The 20,475-nt window shown below is 43.4% G+C and overlaps 1 protein-coding gene across 3 annotated transcripts in view; it reads right to left on the reverse strand.

Annotated features, from left to right (window-relative positions):
• MYLK3 (myosin light chain kinase 3) overlaps positions 1-20,475 on the reverse strand; it is a 437,450-nt gene that overhangs the window by 44,624 nt on the left and 372,351 nt on the right. For all 3 annotated transcript variants that reach the window (XM_085636963.1, XM_085636962.1, XM_085636961.1), the window contains exons 11-12: positions 18,789-18,941; positions 12,446-12,578 (exon numbers count right to left, since the gene is read on the reverse strand). In XM_085636963.1, the coding sequence (XP_085493089.1) occupies positions 12,446-12,578; positions 18,789-18,941 (286 nt within the window). The remainder of the gene's footprint in view (positions 1-12,445; positions 12,579-18,788; positions 18,942-20,475) is intronic.

A 20,475-nucleotide genomic window follows, 5' to 3' on the forward strand; every position in this document is an offset into this window, starting at 1 on the left:
ATGAATCATAAACTGAAGCAGGAGCCAGTGACACACACACAAAGACCCACAGATCATAGGCAGGTTTGATGGATTCAAATCACTATGAAATCCCCTGAAAAAGTAAAAAAGTGTAATATATCATAATCTACAGGATTTTTGGTATTCAATTCACTAATTATTTTTTTAATGACTATATTACTAGGAATTCAATGTTAGTGAGAAGGCCATACAGTCTTTTACTTTGGCAAGGAGAGATTTCAATTTGCTACTGTCGAGTGGGTGACTTCTTTGAGTATAGCTGGGTATAGCTAGATTTTAGTAATCAGCAACCTCCTCAATGTTCCCAAACATTCCACATAACCCTTGATCAAGATCAATGGAAATGTTGAGCTGTACTAATGTTTTTGGATGGGCGCGGTTTCTAGGTGATCCCATTGCATAAAGGGTTTTCCCCTATAAGAAAGGATGTGAACTCTTGTAGCACTTTTGTGAAGATCTTCATTCGCCTGGGTGGAATGCTTGTTAAAATTGTCTGTGTAAATGTTGCTCAAAGAACCAATAATACCTAATAGACAGTTTAACATTTGTCGAATACATACAGTACCCCATTAAAAATCAAGGGTCTGATTCACAATGCATGAGAGTGAGAATTTCTAGTTCCTTTAAATTCGTGAGTAAGTAACACTAAAGTAGTAAGGCACAACTGCTCAGAATTTTTTTTTAGTGAATCAGGCCAAGAAATTTCAGAAAGATGTTGGCCAATGAGAATGTGCAACATGTAATCCAATTAGCCTGGATTTAATAGATGAGACTGTGTTTTGAATAGTTGTGATATAAATTCTAAGGAAGAAAGGTGACCCTTTGTGGCAGCAGTAGATGTCTATGGATTATCCTAAAAACATTTCGGACCAAGGGGATGGCTCACTGGTCAACCTAGTCCAATGTAAATAACGTAAATGAGTATTTGTGGTTACTATTTAGTAATACTTTGCTTTTAATATGGTGCTGTAGCCAGAGGTCTACGGTGATATAATGGTTAGTAGGGCACGTGTGGTCCATTTTAATGAATGGTTGGACTTTTATTGCAGCAGCCTTTCTGTGTCACCACACCTTATGTGTGGATTTATTTTCCTAATGCCATTATTGGCTAATTGGGATCATCATTAGCATGTTTAGAATCAAAATTTTGTTCTGTTGCTTATTCAGTAGTCTACTCCATGCTGAAAGTGCATATCCCACTAATTGAAAGGAAAATGCGCCCAATCTTGAGTTTAGTCAAGATTTATTTGACCTCCATTCTAGTTCCAGAGATATTAATACCATGTGATAGTTCTGAACTACTTTTGGATTTAGAGACTTACCACACAAGGAAATTGAATGGCAATTCATTCCCATAGAAAGAAGTCATGTGGCTGATATCAATCTTTTGGCAATATTCTCCTTATTCAATTACTACACTGAAGAAATTGGGTTGTTGGTTAATTGGGGTGAGAGCCCTAGCCAAGCAGCAACCAAAATCCTTGTCAGGGTGAGACACAAGCCAACCCTAAATTAACCTGTTCTCAACCCTCCGGTAGCTTGACACAGAGCAGTCAGACTTAACTTAGAGCAACTCTGGTAGCTTGACACACAGCAGTCAGACTTAACTTAGAGCAATGTGTGAAGTATTTGTGCAACACTTCAAACAGTAATAAAGTGACAAACAGCACACACAAGGGCTCTCAAACCAAGTTAGAAAAATAGAACACATTTTAATAGATAAATCAAGACCAAAATAACAAAAATATAATCAGTAGAACACAATATATGTAATTTTAAAGATTTCATGGAAAATAGCATAAAAAGCACAGACCGGGACAAAGTCACAAGGTAAGGCCGACTACAATGGAGCACAGGCTGGCCTCACGGACCCAGTTTTGATCCGCTGAACAGAAGTACCTTAAAATCTAGTGCGCAGTTTGCGCAGCATTGCTCTGCGAGACTTTGCATCTTTGGTTCTGATGGCACTGTGTGGCGAGGCTTTGTGGGGCGTTACATCGGTTCAGGGGAGCTGTGTGGCATAGCTTGGTAGCTTGGTAGGGGCTTGCGTTGGTTCTGATGAGATGGTAGCTGTGCTGTGATGCTCAGAGTGGCTTAGCGTCATTAAAGTTGATTCTGAAGAGGCTGGCAGCTGTGGGGCAAGGCTTTGTGGGGCTTCAATGAGGACCACAGCTTGGCAGAAGAACCTTCAGGCCCACTTCCAAGGGTCCAGGACTGGGGTGGCACCACTTGGTAGGGCAAGACTCAGAGATGGCAGAGTTCAGGTGCTGGGTTCAAGGTTGTTGGAAGCCTGTTATGTCCCTGATTCTTCTAAACAGGAGGCCAGCCAACTAGTCCTTGGAGTCACTCTGGGGTTCTGGGTTCAGAGATGCAGGTCCAGTCCTTCTCACCCAGGCAAGAGGGCAGCAGGTCCGCAGGCCTTCGGAGCATCAGTCCTTAAGAGTGAAAGTCTTTTCTGCAGCACAGCAGGCCAGCTTTATGGCAGAGTATCCACAGGTCCAGAAATGTACTGAAGAGTTGATGTCTGAGGTCCAGTATTTATACCCAGTTGTGCCTTTGAAATGGAGAGAAGCTTCTAGAAGAATGCCTTTGAAGTGCACAGATGTACTGTCTTCCTGGTACTGGCCCCAGACTAACTACAAGGGCTATGCAGCCCTTTGTGCAAAGGCAGGACACATCTTATTCAAGTATAAGTGGGGCTGGGCCCATAATTTCCCTCCCATCCTGCCAGTGATGGCCTATCTAGTCACACCCAAGTTCTCCGTTGTGTGTGGCTGTTCAGGAGGAATACACAAAGCCTAACTGTCAACTACACACAGTCATGTGACTCAGGGACAGGCTACAGGCACTGAATGGCTGAAGCAAGAAAATGAAAACTTTCTAAAAGTGGAATTTGTAAAATTGTAATTTATAATCAGACTGCACCATAAGTTAGGATTTTTCAATGCAATTCCAGAGACACCAAACATGAACTGGTTACCTGCTCCCATTTGGAAATTACACTTATAAAATGTAATAAGGTAACTCCAATGTTATCCTATGGGAGAGGTGGGCCTTGTGGTAAAAAACGAATGTAGGAGTTTCTCATTACCAGGGCATGTAAAACTTAAACGTGCATATCCTACTTTTTAAATAACTGTGCACCCAGCCCTCTGAGCTGTCCATGGCCTACTCTAGGGGTGACCTATATATATTAAAAAGGAAAGTTTGGGCCTAGCAAAATGTTTACTTTGCCAGGCTGAGATGGCAATTTAAAACTTCATACACACAGGCTGTAATGGCAGGCATGAGACGTGTTGGAAGTGCTACCTAAGTGGGTGGTGCAATTAGAGCTGCAAAGGCCCACTAGTAGCACTTAATTTAATGGCCCTGGGCACAGATAGTGCCACTTTGGCAGTGACTTAAAAGTAAATTAAATATGCCAATTGGATGTAAGCCAATCTAACACGTTTTAAGTAGAGAGCAGAAGCACTTTAGCACTGGTTAGCAGGAGTAAAGTGGACAGAATCCTAAAGCCAAAAATAAGAAATTCAGCAAAAATAGGAGTGAAGGCAAAAGGTTTAGGGACGACAGTGCATAAAGGGCCAAGTTCAACACTACAATTGCACAATTCAAATGATTCACTGGAAGCAACCCGCACTACAGTGAAATTCATCACAGTGTTTGCAAAAGCACTTTACAGGAAAAAAGGTTTTTATTTGTATAGTACATACAAAGATTTACATTAGAAGATGTAAATATCTGCAGGAATTTGGAAATTCTCCGAAGCGTTGGAACCTTTGGAAGTTGAACATTTACTATGTCACACAGTGGCAGTCCCTGCGTTTGCCACCCACGGCGTCCGCATGGACGAGCGGGGGGATGGAAGGGTGTTGCCACTGCCTCCCCTTGCATGCCACTGATGCCACATGCACTAGGAATATGAGGGTTTATCAGTGGAAGTACCATTGTAAATCAGAAGTTTTCCTTCCACACCAAACTAGTTGTTGCCTCGCTCCTTTTAGAGGTGAAGGAACTGCACGCTGTTTCAATTCAAATCACTTTTATGTATGTTCATTAACACTCTTAGATGTTCAATCTTACTCTCACTTAGTCTTTGAGGCATACCATGATAGAGAAATATTTAAGTTTATTTTACCAGGCCAGTGCAATTCTATGCCATTAAAAATCGCCAGTGGTATAAACCATAACATTTAATAAAAGACACATCTTTAAATTAAACCCAGTGCAAAATATTTCATTGATCTTTGGATTTTTGATATTGAAGTCATGAGGTGATGATCTATTTTTCCTTAGTAGTCGTGAGGAGTGAGCAACGGTTTATTTGAATGAGGTTGATTCACAAAAGCATTTATTAGTATTAGAAAAAGTACTACATGAGTATTCTTTTACACACTCTGACAAAACGTTTTGAATCTGTCCTGAAGTGCCCTGTTAAGAATAATCCAAAGTGGGCACAGTACTTTCTATCTGTATTATTTGTATATGAATACCACCTGAGTATCCAATTTAATTTCCATTTGAGATGTTTTAGGGCAACATCACAAAGGCAGATAGAGTATGTTAAAGAGTACTACATGTGTACTAGTATACAGACTCCAACATGTCTACTTTCCACTAGTAGAACAGAAACTGTGAGGCACTTGAATTTCAACGGTGAGACACCAAGACATTCAGCAAAACATGGTGCACCTACAAACACATTCAACTCTTTGAAACATCCAGGCAAGTTCAGAGGACACACACATACAAACACACTTCACACATTTAGAAGTAAGTCATTTGAAGCCATTTACAGAAAACCCCAGTTGATAGCAATGAGTGCTGAGAGTCATTGAAGATTGGAAAATTATCACATTATTTGAATACATACACTCATACAGCATGTGTCTATATAGAATCATGATATTGTATATATATATATATCTATTAGCTATATCTATGCATCTATTAGCTATATCTATCTATGTATCTATCTATCTATCTACATATATATATATATATACCCGGACGAAGGCCTCATGCCGAAACGCGTAGGTCGTTTTTTGTCTCCATTTGCACTAATTGCATTTTAATGAAAACAATGGAAAGGAAATGAAAAAATAAAAAAGACTTTTTGCAAGCTAAAAACCTGTTGTGAGCTCGATTATTCAAGTGCTGCCTTTCTGTGTCCTTAAATGTTGGTGGTGAGACGTGTATGGAGGGAACACAGAATATCATTTATCATTTATATATATATATATGTATGTATATATGTATATATATATATTATCTACTGGCGGTCGCCAGTAGATAGTTATAGTTAGGACCGTGTTTCCATAGGAAATCTGAAAATTCTATTTTGAATAACTTTGGCGCCGGTTGACGAATCCTCGCGAATTTTTCAAAATAGGTGGGGCGCTCCGCTCCGCTCCTACCCTGAAAGTCTCCGGGTGATTAGAAAAAGCGGGGGCCGAGAAAAAAGGGGGGTCCCAAAACGCGTTTTCCCTATGCATTTTTCCATAGGGACCTTTAGTCCAAGGTACAGCCCGAACGGCTGAACAGAATTACTTGAAATTTGGCAGAGAGGTACTCCTCAGGTCAGGGATGTGCCTTTTGAATATCTGGAGTCAATCTGTTCAGTAGTTACTGAGAAAATTTCAGTTAAAAGTACATATATATCTATAAGCGCGCACCGTGCACGCACCGTGCGCGCACGGTGACGTGCGCGAGCGCAAGTCTGATTGGTTGTTAGATGTCAGTAAACATTCGAATCGATCGAAATCAGGAAGTGTCGGCCGCCATTTTGTCTCTCGCAGTGTGAGGCAGTGAAAAACAGAGGTGGAGAACGTGAAAAGGGGGCAGGGTGGACAGTTCCTGACCCCCTAGCCTTTGTCAGGGGGTCACTGAAGGACCCCAAGGGTAAAAAAAACATTTATTTTTTTGACGAAAAAGCGCGGGGTGCGCGCAGGGTGTGCGCACGGCACGCACAACGCATCGTTGCGCGCACGGTGAAAAACCTGAAAAAAAAAATATTCATAAATACATAACTTAGCATTTAAAAAAACGTACAAATTCGCTTAAAAAACCATAGGTTTCACACACGTTATAGTTAGGAATTAGCATTTAAAAAACCTTGCAAATTCACTTAAAAAACCATAGGTTTCACACATGTTATAGTTAGCTGGACATTTCCCTCGTAAAAAACTAATGAAATTCCCCCGTTATAGTTAGTGCAGGCAACTATAACTCACGCGACCGCAATCCTTTGCTGATGACGTCAGATATTACATCACTGATTACATATGTGTCTTTCTGAAAAATAAATATTTGTAATATATGTATAGCTAAAGATTAATGGAAGAAGACATGGGTAAATAGGTGTCTAAATACAGTGATGTAATAGCTGACGTCATCAGCAGAGGATTGCGGTCGCGTGAGTTATAGTTGCCTGCACTAACTATAACGGGGGAATTTCATTGTTTTTTTATGAGGGAAATGTCCAGCTAACTATAACATGTGTGAAACCTATGGTTTTTTAAGTGAATTTGCAAGGTTTTTTAAATGCTAATTCCTAACTATAACATGTGTGAAACCTATGGTTTTTGAAGTGAATATATATATATGTATATATATATATATATATATATATATATATATATATATATATATATATTCAGTCAAGGCTCCTGGTTCAGGAAAAAATCCACACGCACTCCCTGGTATGGTGCAGTTCCAGTTCAATTTAATAACATCCAAGCATGGCAAGCAGGTTTACAAAACCCAACGCGTTTCAGTTAACTTTGACCTTGTTCACGGGTAACAGTTATTTTTCACTCTTCTATTTTTATACTGGTCACATGATGTTACATTTTGCTTAGCCTTATGGTCCTTGTAGTGTAGCGACCATCGCAGGATTGTTATTAACCATTTTGTCAGGTGTCAATTCATGTATTTTAAACAAGTTTATATCTCCAATATAACCAATATCAATAAGGTGCATGTACCAATACAAACATTTAGTAATCAAATCGTCATTTTGACTAATATTGATAATCAACTTGTACCTTGCTCCTTTGCCCTCTAGTGGGCCATGATTGAATATATCCGCACATTTTATCTCTCTGGTGAGTGATATGCTTTTAAACAATTTATCTTAAATTATAAACACCTGATTATGTGAAAATAAAATATATAGCCATTTTTTCAGTTACTTCAAAGAAAACTTCAGACGAAAAAAGGGGGCACGGAAATCATAATGGGGCATTTTAGCCTGTGTCCAGATCATTTCATTCATAAATGTGAGTGCATCTCCTCGTCTTTATTCAACCCATACGGAGTCAGAGTCCTGAACCCTAGGAGGCCCAATAATATCGTTTGATATCCGGGAGGGCAATCCCCCCGTCATACCACGGGAGCGTCAGCTTCGCCAGGGCGATACGCGGTCTACCTTCCCAGAACAGTCGGCGCTGCAAACTCTCCACCTCGCGAAAGTAGCGCGCCGGAACTCTCTCTGATTCTTGAGGGGATCTTCCTTGATTGTACAGTTTTTTCTTTCATACTGATAATAATTTTCCTCTTTCCTATCTTCTCAAAATCTACATGCATCATTAAGAAATATCAATGATGATTCCTTTAAATATGACTTAACCCCTTCTCTGTCAGGCCTTTTCCCCTCCTGTGCCACGCCCTTTTTGGCTATTTGGGGTAGTGCGCGTTGAGGCCCCTGTAACTTTTTGACCACATAAGGTATCCACGCCAAATTTGCGTCCTTTTCTTCCAACATCATGGGGATTCTAAAGGTACTCAGGGTTTGTGGATTCTCCTAGAGGGGTCATAGAAATGAGCCAAAATACAGCAAAATTTTGTTTTTTTTCGGAAAAATGGGAAAAACGGGCTGCAAATGAAAGCATCTGGGTTTTTCCCTGCAAATGTTATCAAAAATGCGTTTGCGCAGATTTGCCTGTCGCGGGTACTTGGGACTCCCACACGAGTGAGGCACCGTTTTTATCGGGAGACCCGGGGGAACGCTGGGTGGTAGGAAATTTGTGTCAGCCCGGTGATGCCTCAACTTTCCCACACAAAAATGTGTGAATAAGGTGATTTTTTTCAGCTAAATTTGAGGTATGCAGGGCATTCTGGGTAAGGAAATGTTGGGGGATCCACGCAAGCCATACCTCCCTGGAATCCCCGGGGTGTCTAGTTTTCAGAAATGTGTGGGTTTGGTAGGTTCCCCTAGGTGGCCGCCGAGCACCGGGCCAAAAACCCAGGTGACCCCCCTTGCAAAACCAGGTCGTTTTGAGGTAGGCAATTTCCATGTCGCCTCAATACGTTTTGGGGCCTTGCCTGTCGCGGGTACTTGGGCCTCCCACCCGAGTGAGGCACCGTTTTTATCGGGAGACCCGGGGGAACGCTGGGTGGTAGGAAATTTGTGTCAGCCCGGTGATGCCACAACTTTCCCACACAAAAATGTGTGAAAAAGGTGATTTTTTTCAGCTAAATTTGAGGTTTGCAGGGCATTCTGGGTAAGGAAACGTTGGGGGATCCATGCAAACCATACCTCCCTGGAATCCCCCGGGTGTCTAGTTTTCAGAAATGTGTGGGTTTGGTAGGTTCCCCTAGGTGGCCGCCGAGCACCGGGCCAAAAACCCAGGTGACCCCCTTGCAAAACCAGGTCGTTTTGAGGTAGGCAATTTTCATGTCGCCTCAATACGTTGTGGGCCCTTGCCTGTCGCGGGTTCTTGGGCCTCCCACACGAGTGAGGCGCTGTTTTTATCGGGAGACCCGGGGGAACGCTGGGTGGTAGGAAATTTGTGTCAGCCCGGTGATGCCACAACTTTCCCACACAAAAATGTGTGAAAAGGGTGATTTTTTTCAGCTAAATGTGAGGTTTGCAGGGCATTCTGGGTAAGGAAACGTTGGGGGATCCACGCAAGCCATACCTCCCTGGAATCCCCCGGGTGTCTAGTTTTCAGAAATGTGTGGGTTTGGTAGGTTTCCCTAGGTGGCCGCCAAGCCCGGGTCCAAAAACTCATAGGACCCCCTTTGCAAAACCAGGTTGTTTTGTGAAAGGTAATTTTGATGTCTCCTCAATAGGTTTTGGGCCCTTGCCTGACGCGGGCACTAGGCCTACCCACGCAGGAACGCAGGGTGGGTGGAATTGTGTGGACCCACGCAGATTCCAGAACTTTCCGACAAAGAAATGTGAGGAAAATGTGTTATTTTGAACACATTTTTAGGTTTGCAATGGATTCTGGGTAACAGAACCTGGTGAGAGCCAGTGAAGTCACCCCATCCAGGATTCCCCTCGGTGTCTAGTTTTAAAGAATGTACAGGTTTGCTAGGTTTGCCTACGTGCCAACTGTGCTAGGGCCCAAAATCCACAGGTATGCACATTGCTAAAAAAATAAATCGGAGCCCAGTGGGCTTTCTGCCGCCCTGGGGGGAATCGGGGAAGGGGGTTTCATCCCGATATGCCCCTAAAGGGGCAGAAAGACTGTGGCTATTTTTTGTGGGGGTGGGGGCATTGGTATGACCATTTTGGGCAGCCCCCACCACCACGCATAAAAAAAGCCTGCGTACTGGCTGGCGCCTACTGGGCTTTCTGCCCCCCCAGGGGGCAGATCAGGGGCCACTGCCACCATCTGCCCTCCCGGGTGGGCAGAAAGACTGGAATTTCTCTGAGGGTGGGGTGGGGTATTGTCATGCCCATTTTGGGGAGCCCCTACCCCTACACTAATAAAACAAAAAAATCCATTGTTTCTAGTGGCCATTCTGCGCCCCCAGGGGGGGCCAGATTGGGGGCTACAGCTCCCATCTGCCTCCTGGGGGGCAGAAAGACTGCCATTTTTGTAGGGGGGAGAGTGGGGGCATTGGCGTGCCCGTTTCGGGCAGCCCACACCCTAAAAACAATTGCGCAAAAAAAATCCCTGGTGTCTAGTGGTCTTTTTGCCCCCCCCGGGAGGGCAAATTGGGGGCCAATGCCCCATAAAGGCTGTAATGGTGGTGAGTGGGTGGGGGCATTGGTGTGCCCGTTTCGGGCAGCCCCCACCCTACAAAAACAGAAAAGAAATCCCTGGTGTCTAGTGGGCAGAAAGACTGTGATTATTGGGGGGTGGGGTGGGGGCATGGGCCTGCCCGTTTTGGGCAGCCCCCAACCCCAATTGTTGATTTTTATAAATTTCCCTGGTGTCTAGTGGGCTTTTTGCCCCCCCGGGGGGGCAGATTGGGGGCTACTGCCCCCATCTGCCCCCCAGGGGGGGCAAAAAGTCTAAATAATGCCCAAAATAAACTGAGGGGAGCAAAGGCCCTTGCCCAAGGGGCCGCTCCCCCCTCCCTGGTGTCTAGTCGGTGGATCCCTGCTTGGGGATCGCCCTCCTGTGGCTTGGGGATCCCCTTTCCAACTATACCTCTCCCGTCTTTCTACGTGCTAAGGGGGCTGAGATAGCCCCCTGAGCACGTAGAAAGAGAAACTGAAATGAGCCTCTTGGCTCATTTCAGTTTCACTTTCACTGAAATGACGTCGGCGCGACGTGCGCGCCAATCGTCATTACAGTGAAAGGGGGGGGGGCCTGGGGAGCTGGGGAAGCTCTTCCCCAGCTCCCGAGGCTATTTTGGCAGAAAGGGAATCCCTCTGGTGCCCGCACCAGAGGGATTCCCTAGGGTATGCCTCATGACGAGCTGGACTCGTCATGGGCACAGCGCGACTGTGCTCCATGACGAGTCCAGCTCGTCAAGGGCATACAAGGGGTTAATGTTACAGAGCCTCCAGGATCGCACAACATTATTTATTCACTTATTTCATTTACTTTTCTGAATAATGGCTCCCTAAGAAAATACAGCACAGAGGTGTTTTGCATAAGATTCTTGGCCTCCTCAGGAGTGCTAATTACTGCTTCAAACACATCTTGTTCAACCTTGTACTTGTTCCCCTTTTGTTTAATGTATTTAAAGGGCTATGACAGGCTCTGGACCTGAAACCAATGATGTAATCCTTGAAACATGAGTTGCAATTTAAATCTCTCAAATTGTTGGGCCCCAGGAATAAATTAATTTATTAAATGTTATGATGAATTTTGAATAGAAAATTGTGGATGATCTTTATTGGGATGTTTTAAAGAACGGAGCCGAAAACGTTACAAGTGAAAGACCCTCATACTGGACCTCCTCAAAAATGTGTAAAATGGCCTCTATAGAGCTAAATTGAGCCTAAACATTGGGTTGGCCTGCACTGCTCTGGACATACTCCTATTTGTCTCAGCGATTGACATATATAACTAAATAATTAAGTAAATAATTTTGGGTATGCCAGCCATTAGTCCACCATTTAAAGGAAATGGTTGGGTCGTCTCCATGAACTAAACAATGCCAAAAAATCTAAAACCATGCCAATATAGCCTTAGAGCCTGCCACAGTTGAAGGTGAGGGCCTTTAACAAGGGAGCGGGCATTTAATGGCTGGTAGAGCCCACTATGGAGGGCTCTAAGACTAGTAGAACATTCCGCCCCTAGAGGGCAGAATGTTCTAATTTGTAAAACAAAGGCCTCAAGGGGCCCAAAAGTGTTGAAATCCCCTCTGGCTTTGTGAGGTCTTCGTTCACAGAAACAGCTGTGAACAAAGATTGGAATTTTGATGCTCAGGGCTTCTACCAGTCATTAGAAGCCCAGATCACTCCATTGTCTTCAATGGAGAACTCAACATTGCAATGTTCTAATAAATAGTAAGGATAATTTTACCATGCTCCACTTGCATTATCACAGGGGTGCACTTAATCCACCACTTTCCAGCACAGTTCTTGTGTAGCAAGGGTGCCATGAGCCCCTGCGCAAGCAAGGACATGATCCTCCTTGACCCCAGGTTGTGTAGTAAAAGAATACCATATTTGGGATGTAATAGGTTGCTCACGTCTGGGCTCTAGTACCACTGCATTGGTGGACCTCATTAACCTTATGACTGCTGCCTTTAATAGATAATTCCCATCATTTCAATGACTCTAAAAAGGAGAAAACGATAACCATCGAACTATATATCAATTAAAATCGAAGCAATGTCAAGAAGGGCAAAATTATGTGTTTAAATCTGTTTGAACATTGATAAAACACAGAAATTCTTGACAACACCTTTTCATTCTATTTTAACACTTAGACTAAAGTTCCATCGCTGTCCTCCTGGGTGTCTGCTATTGCAGTAAGGATTAAATAATATAGCCTTTACCACAGTATGCAGATTTATTTCTTCAACCTATGACATAAAAATACTTATCTTACATTACCAGACACTAGAAGTCTCTCAAAACTCTATTACATATTTCTTGAAGAGTCTCTAGACCAGCATTGCTCTATGGACGGAGCAGGCTCTGCGGAAAAGCCATAATTCTAATGATACACCAGCTATAAAAACATACTTTATACTGCAGACAACTCACCCATTATGCCACAATACCCACCTTCCATTTACGGTGTGCCAGGTACTTCTGCAGTGAGACTTGAGATTTCAGGCGCACTTTGGACTTCTTCGCCTTAGCAGGGAGGTCATTCAACCACGCATGCTTCAGACACTGAGCGGCACTTATTCTGCAACTGTCAAGAAGAATGTATGGTCAATACAGCTTCAAAAAGATAACAGTACTTTGCTGAGTAGCTGTGCAGCAAAAAAACTTGGAGATGATTTCATAAGACGTAAACATCACATCTAGAAGAACTGAATCAAAAGAAAACATTTTGATGGTTGCAAAGGAAGCCTATGGAATGGGTCCCTTGACACAGGTGTAGCCATATGGAGTGTCATGCTAGAAGAGTGACACCTGGCATAATGAGGTGAATCAGCAGAGGATCCTACATGAGTAATAGGATAAATGCAAAAACAAGAGTACAGTATGCATGACCTCTGATAACAAGAAGGGTAGGACCAGTTGAAGCCATACACGACAGGTATTGGTATCCTGGAGTTCCCAAGCAGTAGACACTAAGCCACTGCCATTCTTCCAAAAAATGATTTTAAGACTCTTTCTCCTCATAGTTAATAATGACCTTGTAAAACTCGTTTAGGTGCTGGGCCACACACTATCCCGAACACTCTCCCCTTTTTTCTGATCCTCTCTATTTCCCTGTGCCTCTCCCTCTTCTTTATTTCCCACCTCCTTTTGTCTTTCCTCTCTCTATCTCTCACTCTCCACCCCTTGCTCACCTGTATGCCATCTCTCTGTCTCTTTCTCTCTACCTCTCTCACCTTTCGTTCTCTCCCTCTCTACTTCTCCATACCCCTCTCCTCCCCTCTCTCATTTTTGATGCCCCTATCTCGACCCTTGTTCCCTCTTCTTTCTTCCACTCTTCTACTCAGTGTATGTTAGTTCTAGTTTCATGCACTCATATTTGTCTCATAAATAAATGTAGTTGGGTCCCAGTGTTGTTCTAAAATGCCCAGATCTTCAGTAAACTGCAAGTCACGAATTAGGGCCCTCTACAAACTGTAAAATGTAATATTTCAGCAAGATGTCACAATTTTCTGTGATAAAAATAACTTTACAGGTACAATTAAGGGAAACAAACATATTAACTAATCACGTATTCAATCATACCTTTCAAAACAAATGACTCACAGCCACGATGTGCCCTGCAGGAGGTTAATGAGAGAGGCTCTTGCATGAAGCCTAATTAAAGAACTGCCATAAACAGTTCCCGTCAATATTCTCGCCTAAAGTTTTCTCATGATTGGCTATCAAGGGGCACATTTCATACATACAGCCAGTGAAAGCAAATATTCGATGTACTGGTGCAAACTTTATGCGAATTAACAAAATTATACCTTTACCTAGAAAATTTAACAAGCGTTTGCAATGCAATAGGTCTTGCATTGCGAGCGTTAGCGCAACTGGCGTTGTAAACAACAATATATTTTTCCCATGTGTTTTGATGTGGAGTGGATGTATGTGGTTTTGAGTGGAATTATGTGGGTTGAAATGGAATTGTTAGTTGTGGAATTGTGTGGTGTGTAGTGTATTTGTGTAGTGCAATTATGTGGCATGGTGAATAGATAAGGGGGAGAGCTGCACAGAAAAGACAGAAAGGAAGATAGAGAGGCATAAGTAGCTTGTGCACGAAGTGGTGAATAAACTCCAGACAGAGGAGCAGAAAGAGTGTGAGAAACGGGAAAAGGAGGGGAGAGCAGGTGACAGACCCATAAAGAGGGAGCACCTGTGTAAGCAGAAGAGACCCAAAGAAGAGGAGGAAAGCGTGGGTTTGAGGGGCATGGGAAATAAACTGTGCTCGAAGACCTGAGGTGAACCGATATAAGAGAGGCAGGAAGAGTGTGTGAGAGAGACAGAGAGAGACAGAGAGATGAGTCGGAGAGGCACCCGGGGGGGGGGGGGCAGCGAGAGGTGTACCTGTGCACAGTGCAAGGAGGTACAGGAAGGCAGCATTGTAAGCAGGCAGTACAGAAAGGAGAAAGGGAGTGTGAAGGAGAGATGAGAGGGGCAGTGTAATTGCGAGATGTGAGGGGTAGTTGGAGTGTGAGAGGTGCAGTGGATACGTGGCAGAGAGAGGACAGTGTTGGTGGAAGTGCGAGGTTGAGATGGGTTGTATTGTAATTGTTTGTTGTGGAATTGTGTGGTGTGTAGTTGTGGAGTGAATATATGTGATATGGTGTTCCTTGGAATTATTTGGATAGTAATTAGATGGTATTAACTGTAGTGGAATTATGTCGTGTGAGACTGTGTGTTATGGAGTTAATTATGTGGAATGGCATTGTGTGTTGTGGAGTTGAACAATGTGGTGCACTGTTAAATGTTGTGGCATGATGTGGAAATGTGTGATGTGTAGGCAATAGCAGATGGGCTGGTATGACAGGTTAGTCTGTTAGCTAGCTTTTTGACGTTTTTAGACAAGTCTTTGAGCCTAGTAATCTGCTTTAAATTTCATTGCAAGTGGCACTGTCATGATGTATTGATGCATATTAACGTAAATCGTGCCCTAGGGCACCACTCCCAGCATATTTACCTCAAAGCTTCTAGGAGACAATGTAAGGTTAAAAAGTTGCCTTTATGGGTTATTCCTTTAAAATAGAAATATTACCCTTCTTCCAAAGAAGCTGCTCGGCAAACAACATATCCTGGAGTACGCTTTTTGGAAAAAATATTAATCCTTTGGCCAACTAAATACACCTGACCAACATGCCACACTAATAAATAAAGCACAGTGACTGTGAGACAGATTCCAAGCAAAGTAAGAAACGTAAAACACTTTCCACCTATGTAGTAGTATGTCGTTTTCTCTCTGGAACCCGCTAAAACTGCACAGAAAAGGGCTCAATGTTGCCAGGTCGCTGCAGTTAATCCCCATTTCGGTAAAAATTGTAATTGCCAGAATTTGGTGTGAGAATATGTGGCAGGTTTGGAGATTTCGGTCCTCCCGGTATCAGGGCAGTAAGTCTGGCACTCTCATAATAAGGGCCTAAGTTTAATAAGTTAAAGATTTATAAACTCAATTTTCTTAGACTAATTACTAACAAAATCACATGGCGTTTGTTTATATGTGCAAGCTCTCTGCTAAATAGGAACTGCTTGCTCTAGCTATGCCTTGAGACAAACTGATACACCTCTCTGCTTGTAATACTCTTTCCCAGGCTGTCTCGGACCCACAGGATTGTTTTGAGTTTTATCAAGGTATAAAATGAGAGTACTAGTCCCATAGGACTGCATTCAAGCCAACCGAGCCATGGTCTTAAAAAAAGGGCAGCCGTTCAAATGTCGTGGTACTGGCAGGTACTGAGTACCAGCACGCCTTTAATATGAAAGGGAGTGTACCAGCACTTCTCAGGAGCAATGCAGCAGTTTAGTGGAAGAGGACCAACTCCTCGCTAGCAGAGAGGTACTCTGAGACAGTGAGCCCTGCACTTTAAAATGTTCGTATCAAGCACTGGAATGGGAGCTCTTAATGGATGATTTTCAGCTGGAAAATAAAATGCAAAAGAACGATAAAATATAATCAAATTAACATTACCCCTGGCATATAACATGCATATTTATTTGTTTGCAGCAATATAGCTATGGGGTATCAGTAACTGGTCAGTAAGAGTAACTGCACAGTAACACATAATGCCAAAGAAAATGTTGAAAGACGTCACTTTTCATGTAAAATGTTTAGTCTACTTTATGGCTAGTTGCCTGCAGTGCGTGGTTCGCTGTATCCGCTCGCACTTTCTGACAGCCCATGAAGGCAAACACTTTTAATGTTATCTGCAGCTAATGGCAAGCACATTTCCTGAAAGTGCAGGTTTCTGTGTGTACGTGTGCTTGTAATTCCGCTCCGGGTCGTACGCAGTTTCGCTTTTATTATCCCTGACTAAACATTTGAGTAATATTTTCACCTGCGCTTCAGAAAGCCCTGTCTTCTCTCTGCTATTCCTGCGGCTAGATGCTTCGAAAGGACACATATTAGGTACCTGTGAATATTATGAAAGGCTGTGATCTTTACATGCAATTTGTTCTCAATAAAACCCCTGCTCAGCGTCACGTCAGATCACTCCTGACTGCAGTTCATTAGCTTCAGCTGCAGCAACCCGAGTCCTGGCTAATGAACACTGGTCATTATAGGAGGAAATAGAAGTTTGTCAAAACATGCCTGACCTGTGCCTTGCTCTGGCAGCAGGACGTCGTGATGAAAGAGGATGCCACGTCACAAAGCCAGAGCGCTGAAGTTAGGATTTAAAGTCGCAGGCACCGGCGAATTGGAGGAGCAGGCCAGGAGGACACCACGCGAAGATAAAGGGATGGTAAACTGGTGATGATCGGAAACACCTGCGCTTACTAAGAAAATTGGAAAAGTAGGGTCGGGTAGGAGGGGATCGGCACGGGGAGGAGGGGATCGGCACGGGGATCGGCACAGGGAGGAGGGGATCGGCACAGGGAGATTAAGTACCTCCCCAGGCACACAAGGGAGTAGGGCACAGCAGATGAGAGATGATAAGAATTACAGTCCTGTTTAAATAAAGAGACACCTTGGCTCAGAGCAACTGAAAACATTGAGCGCTCTGATCAAACGCTCTTAGAGGAAGGGTAAAAAAAATAGTCCCTAAACAGATGCCACAATGAGACAAGTGGAAGGGTACAAGTACTGGGGCACTGCTCCCTGGACTGAAAAGGAGGGACAAATAGGAAAGATTGACCACTAGCAAGGATTTTTAAAGGACACTGAAACAAACCAATGAAAAGTAGTAAGACAACAAAGAAGTATATACTAAAGTATATACAAGAAGTCTTGAACGCTCGACCTAAAAAGGGACATTGTGGGTAATAAACAGGAAGACTTTCCAAATACTGCTTTTTCAAATGTGCTTTTTACGTGCCAAAGATTTAGGGTTCCATTTGGAGACTGGCAGATGTAGGGGATTAGGCAAAGAAATGGCAGATGGCTCGTCTACCAAAATGCAGTTCTTCTGTCCCATTTTGTGGTGGGAAACATCAGGCTCTGCTGTCAGATGCCCTTTACCTGAAAATTGCCTGCCACTGAGTCAACAAGCGACAGGTGCCCTTTCCTGTGTAGAGTGAAGTAGACTCACGCTGGTCTTCCCTGCCTGGGGCTGACATGAGATGCATGGCTCACCCGAGCAATGAAGGCTTACAGTAGTCCCCGGTGAAAGGAGAAAGCTCCCTGCTGATCAGGATCATTGATTATTATTTTTTTTTAATAAACTCTCACTTTGAGAGTTTGTGAAAAAATAAAAAACATGACAAGCAGGGGTAGACACTTGTTGTCCAGTGGGCAAACTGCCCTCACTGCCTGCAACACACCTATCACACCGACGGATGCACTGCAGGTAGTGAGATCCTTGCCAGGCACTGCGCGGATCCCAAAATATGATGGGCGGGCCTGGGCCTGGACCTGGTGAGCCATCCACCATGGTCTAAATGAGGTCTTTTATTTAGATTGAGCCATAAAAAACAACCCAAAGGCAAAATAAATAGATTACAATATAAGGCAGAATCGAGGAAACTGATGAAAATTGCTGCCAAAGAGCCAAGAATGATTGTTGGGAATGCTTGCTCCATTGCTTTCTCTGGATGATAAAATGTCAGAGGTCCTCATTGCGTAGGCCCTATCTTTTCACCCACGCACCTACTCTCGCCTGACAAAAAGGTCTTAAAATTCCCCATCCCTGAGGCTCGGGACAGAGAGGTGCGGCCTTGTATTAATTGCATTTGACGTGTAGACAGAACTTTTTAAGTGTCTGTCCACTTGAACAGCAGCACCTCGGTAGTTCTGGAGAGGATCCGAGGACAATCCACGTCTCGCATTTAATTGGAAGCAAGCTGTTAAATGTCTCTCTGGTCTCATTAGCAAAGATAACCGTCGAGGGCTCTTCAAACCACGTCGGAATTCTATAAATATTCAGAAATCATCCGACGAAAAAGAAATTGCATTTGCATCTTGGATTTTCCTTTTTTGCTACCTGCCATGTGGGTGATATCACCGCTCTCAAAGGTCATGCAGAGAAGATGGCTTCCGCCTTCGTCTTAAACGGAATGTAAAAGTTCACGTTTTCTGGCATATACATAAAAGCAAATTGGCACCCACTGAGCGCGACAGCCCACGCCTGATGGATTTGAATTGTGGCCAGTGGCAGAGAGAGTCACCCAAAATGAAAGCAATTTTTCTATTTTGCTTCTACAATTGCATCGCAGGTAATAGTGAAATGGCCTGTCATGAATCAAGCGTCTTGCCCTCCCTGAGAACTCTTTCAATTACATTTTTGTAGCGCTCTTAAGACGGTTGAAGTGACCTGTGAAGTACCTCTTCTCTTTCACTAGAAGTTGGGAGATGAAGTCGCGGCCTTCTTCAGAGACTTCTTCAAACGTTTCCGCGCTAAAATCCCAGTTGCAGTTGACGATGTAATTCATGGTCTCTGTATCGTTCTCACCCAAAAAAGGTGATAAGCCGCTGAGCCTGCAAGTCAAGAACAGGAAGTTGACAATCTCGAACAGGAAGTTGACAATCTCCCCAATCAAACACTGCTTGATCCACTCAAAAGTTATAAAATATTTTTTAAAAATCAATCATTTTTCAAGAACTACACACACTTAAACTTTAACATGGAAAGGAGTCATTTATTTGATGTTTACACGTGATGCTGAGAACGGCTACCTCTGACCTCATTGGCACGTGACCCCTTGTCCAATCATTGCTATGACCAGACTGGCAGATTACTCCTCATGTGATACAGTTCCCTCTTCTTTCATTTGAAGCTTATTAACTGGACGAGGCACATGGTAAAATAAAGAATAGATCTAAACATTAGACCCCTTTGTGTGTGTGGATGGGATATATTTAATTGTCAGTAGCACTAGAAAACATGGCCATTTATTCACAGATGCAAAAAGGGCTTGGCTGACGTGAGCTCAGTTAACAGCAGGTTGGAGGTTGCCTTTTGATTAAATGTGCACGGATAACAATTAGTTGGAGCTAGTTGTCAAAGTGTAGACTGTGTGGTTGTTCACTAGGAGGAAGGAAAGCATGAGTCTGGTCAGGGATTTCCTCACATCATTGGCGGGTTACATTAAAGAAGAGCCTATCATGACAGCGTCCATGAAGGGTCAGACATTTGCTGTAATCGATGATGTGTAAATACTACCTGACAGAGGACCCTAATCTTAGACAGACCTAATACATTTCACAATGATTCTTCCTAGTCAACTTATTTGGATTTGTGAGCAGTCATCATGTCTGTAGGCACATAAACAACATCCGAAGGTTTGGCTCTTTTAATAGGCGAATGAGTGGATCTTTTTGCATCAAATGAGCTCACAGCCTAGATTGTATGGGTACCTTGTAACATACGTCAGCACGTTTGCTGCACTGGCCATACTGTAATGCACACTGTTGTAAATTGTCTACAAATCAAACCCTTCTATGAAGTAAAACACAAACAGCTCAAATAGTCAACATCATAAACACCAAATGTCTGTTTTTATTGTTTACAGAAAAGAAGACCTGTTGGACACTGTGTATCACCTTCACGCTTCCACCCACCCACCATGTCGTTTATGTACATAGATGCATGCAAGTGTGTTGCCTGAGGATGAAGGGAGAGAGTGAGGCCTTGTAATCAAGTGTTCATGTTTTTAGTACGAGTTAGGAAGTGGTTACCTACTTAAAAGAGCAAACTTGCCATTCCAACTCATCTGCAATAGGTCCACGTAGCTGTTCACAGCAAGGACGCCTCTTCAACCTTTGTTTACACGAACTTCATGCTCCCTTCGTTTTCCATTGAATCTGCGTGGAGCATCCGGGCCGCTGCCGGCAGGGACCCCAAGGTAGGTCACACAGCTCATATCGATTCACTGCGAAGGGCAGAGGTTCTCCAAGTCAGGTGGTGTTTATCAGTCCAGTGCTGTGTTGTTTATCAGCCCAGACTGACACGTTTAATGATGTGTGCTATCTCCCTGACGGCTAATGTTCCTGTATAACTCTCAGAGTCAGA

Source organism: Triturus cristatus, chromosome 12 (assembly GCF_964204655.1).
Source record: "Triturus cristatus chromosome 12, aTriCri1.1, whole genome shotgun sequence".
Classification (NCBI taxonomy): domain Eukaryota; kingdom Metazoa; phylum Chordata; class Amphibia; order Caudata; family Salamandridae; genus Triturus; species Triturus cristatus.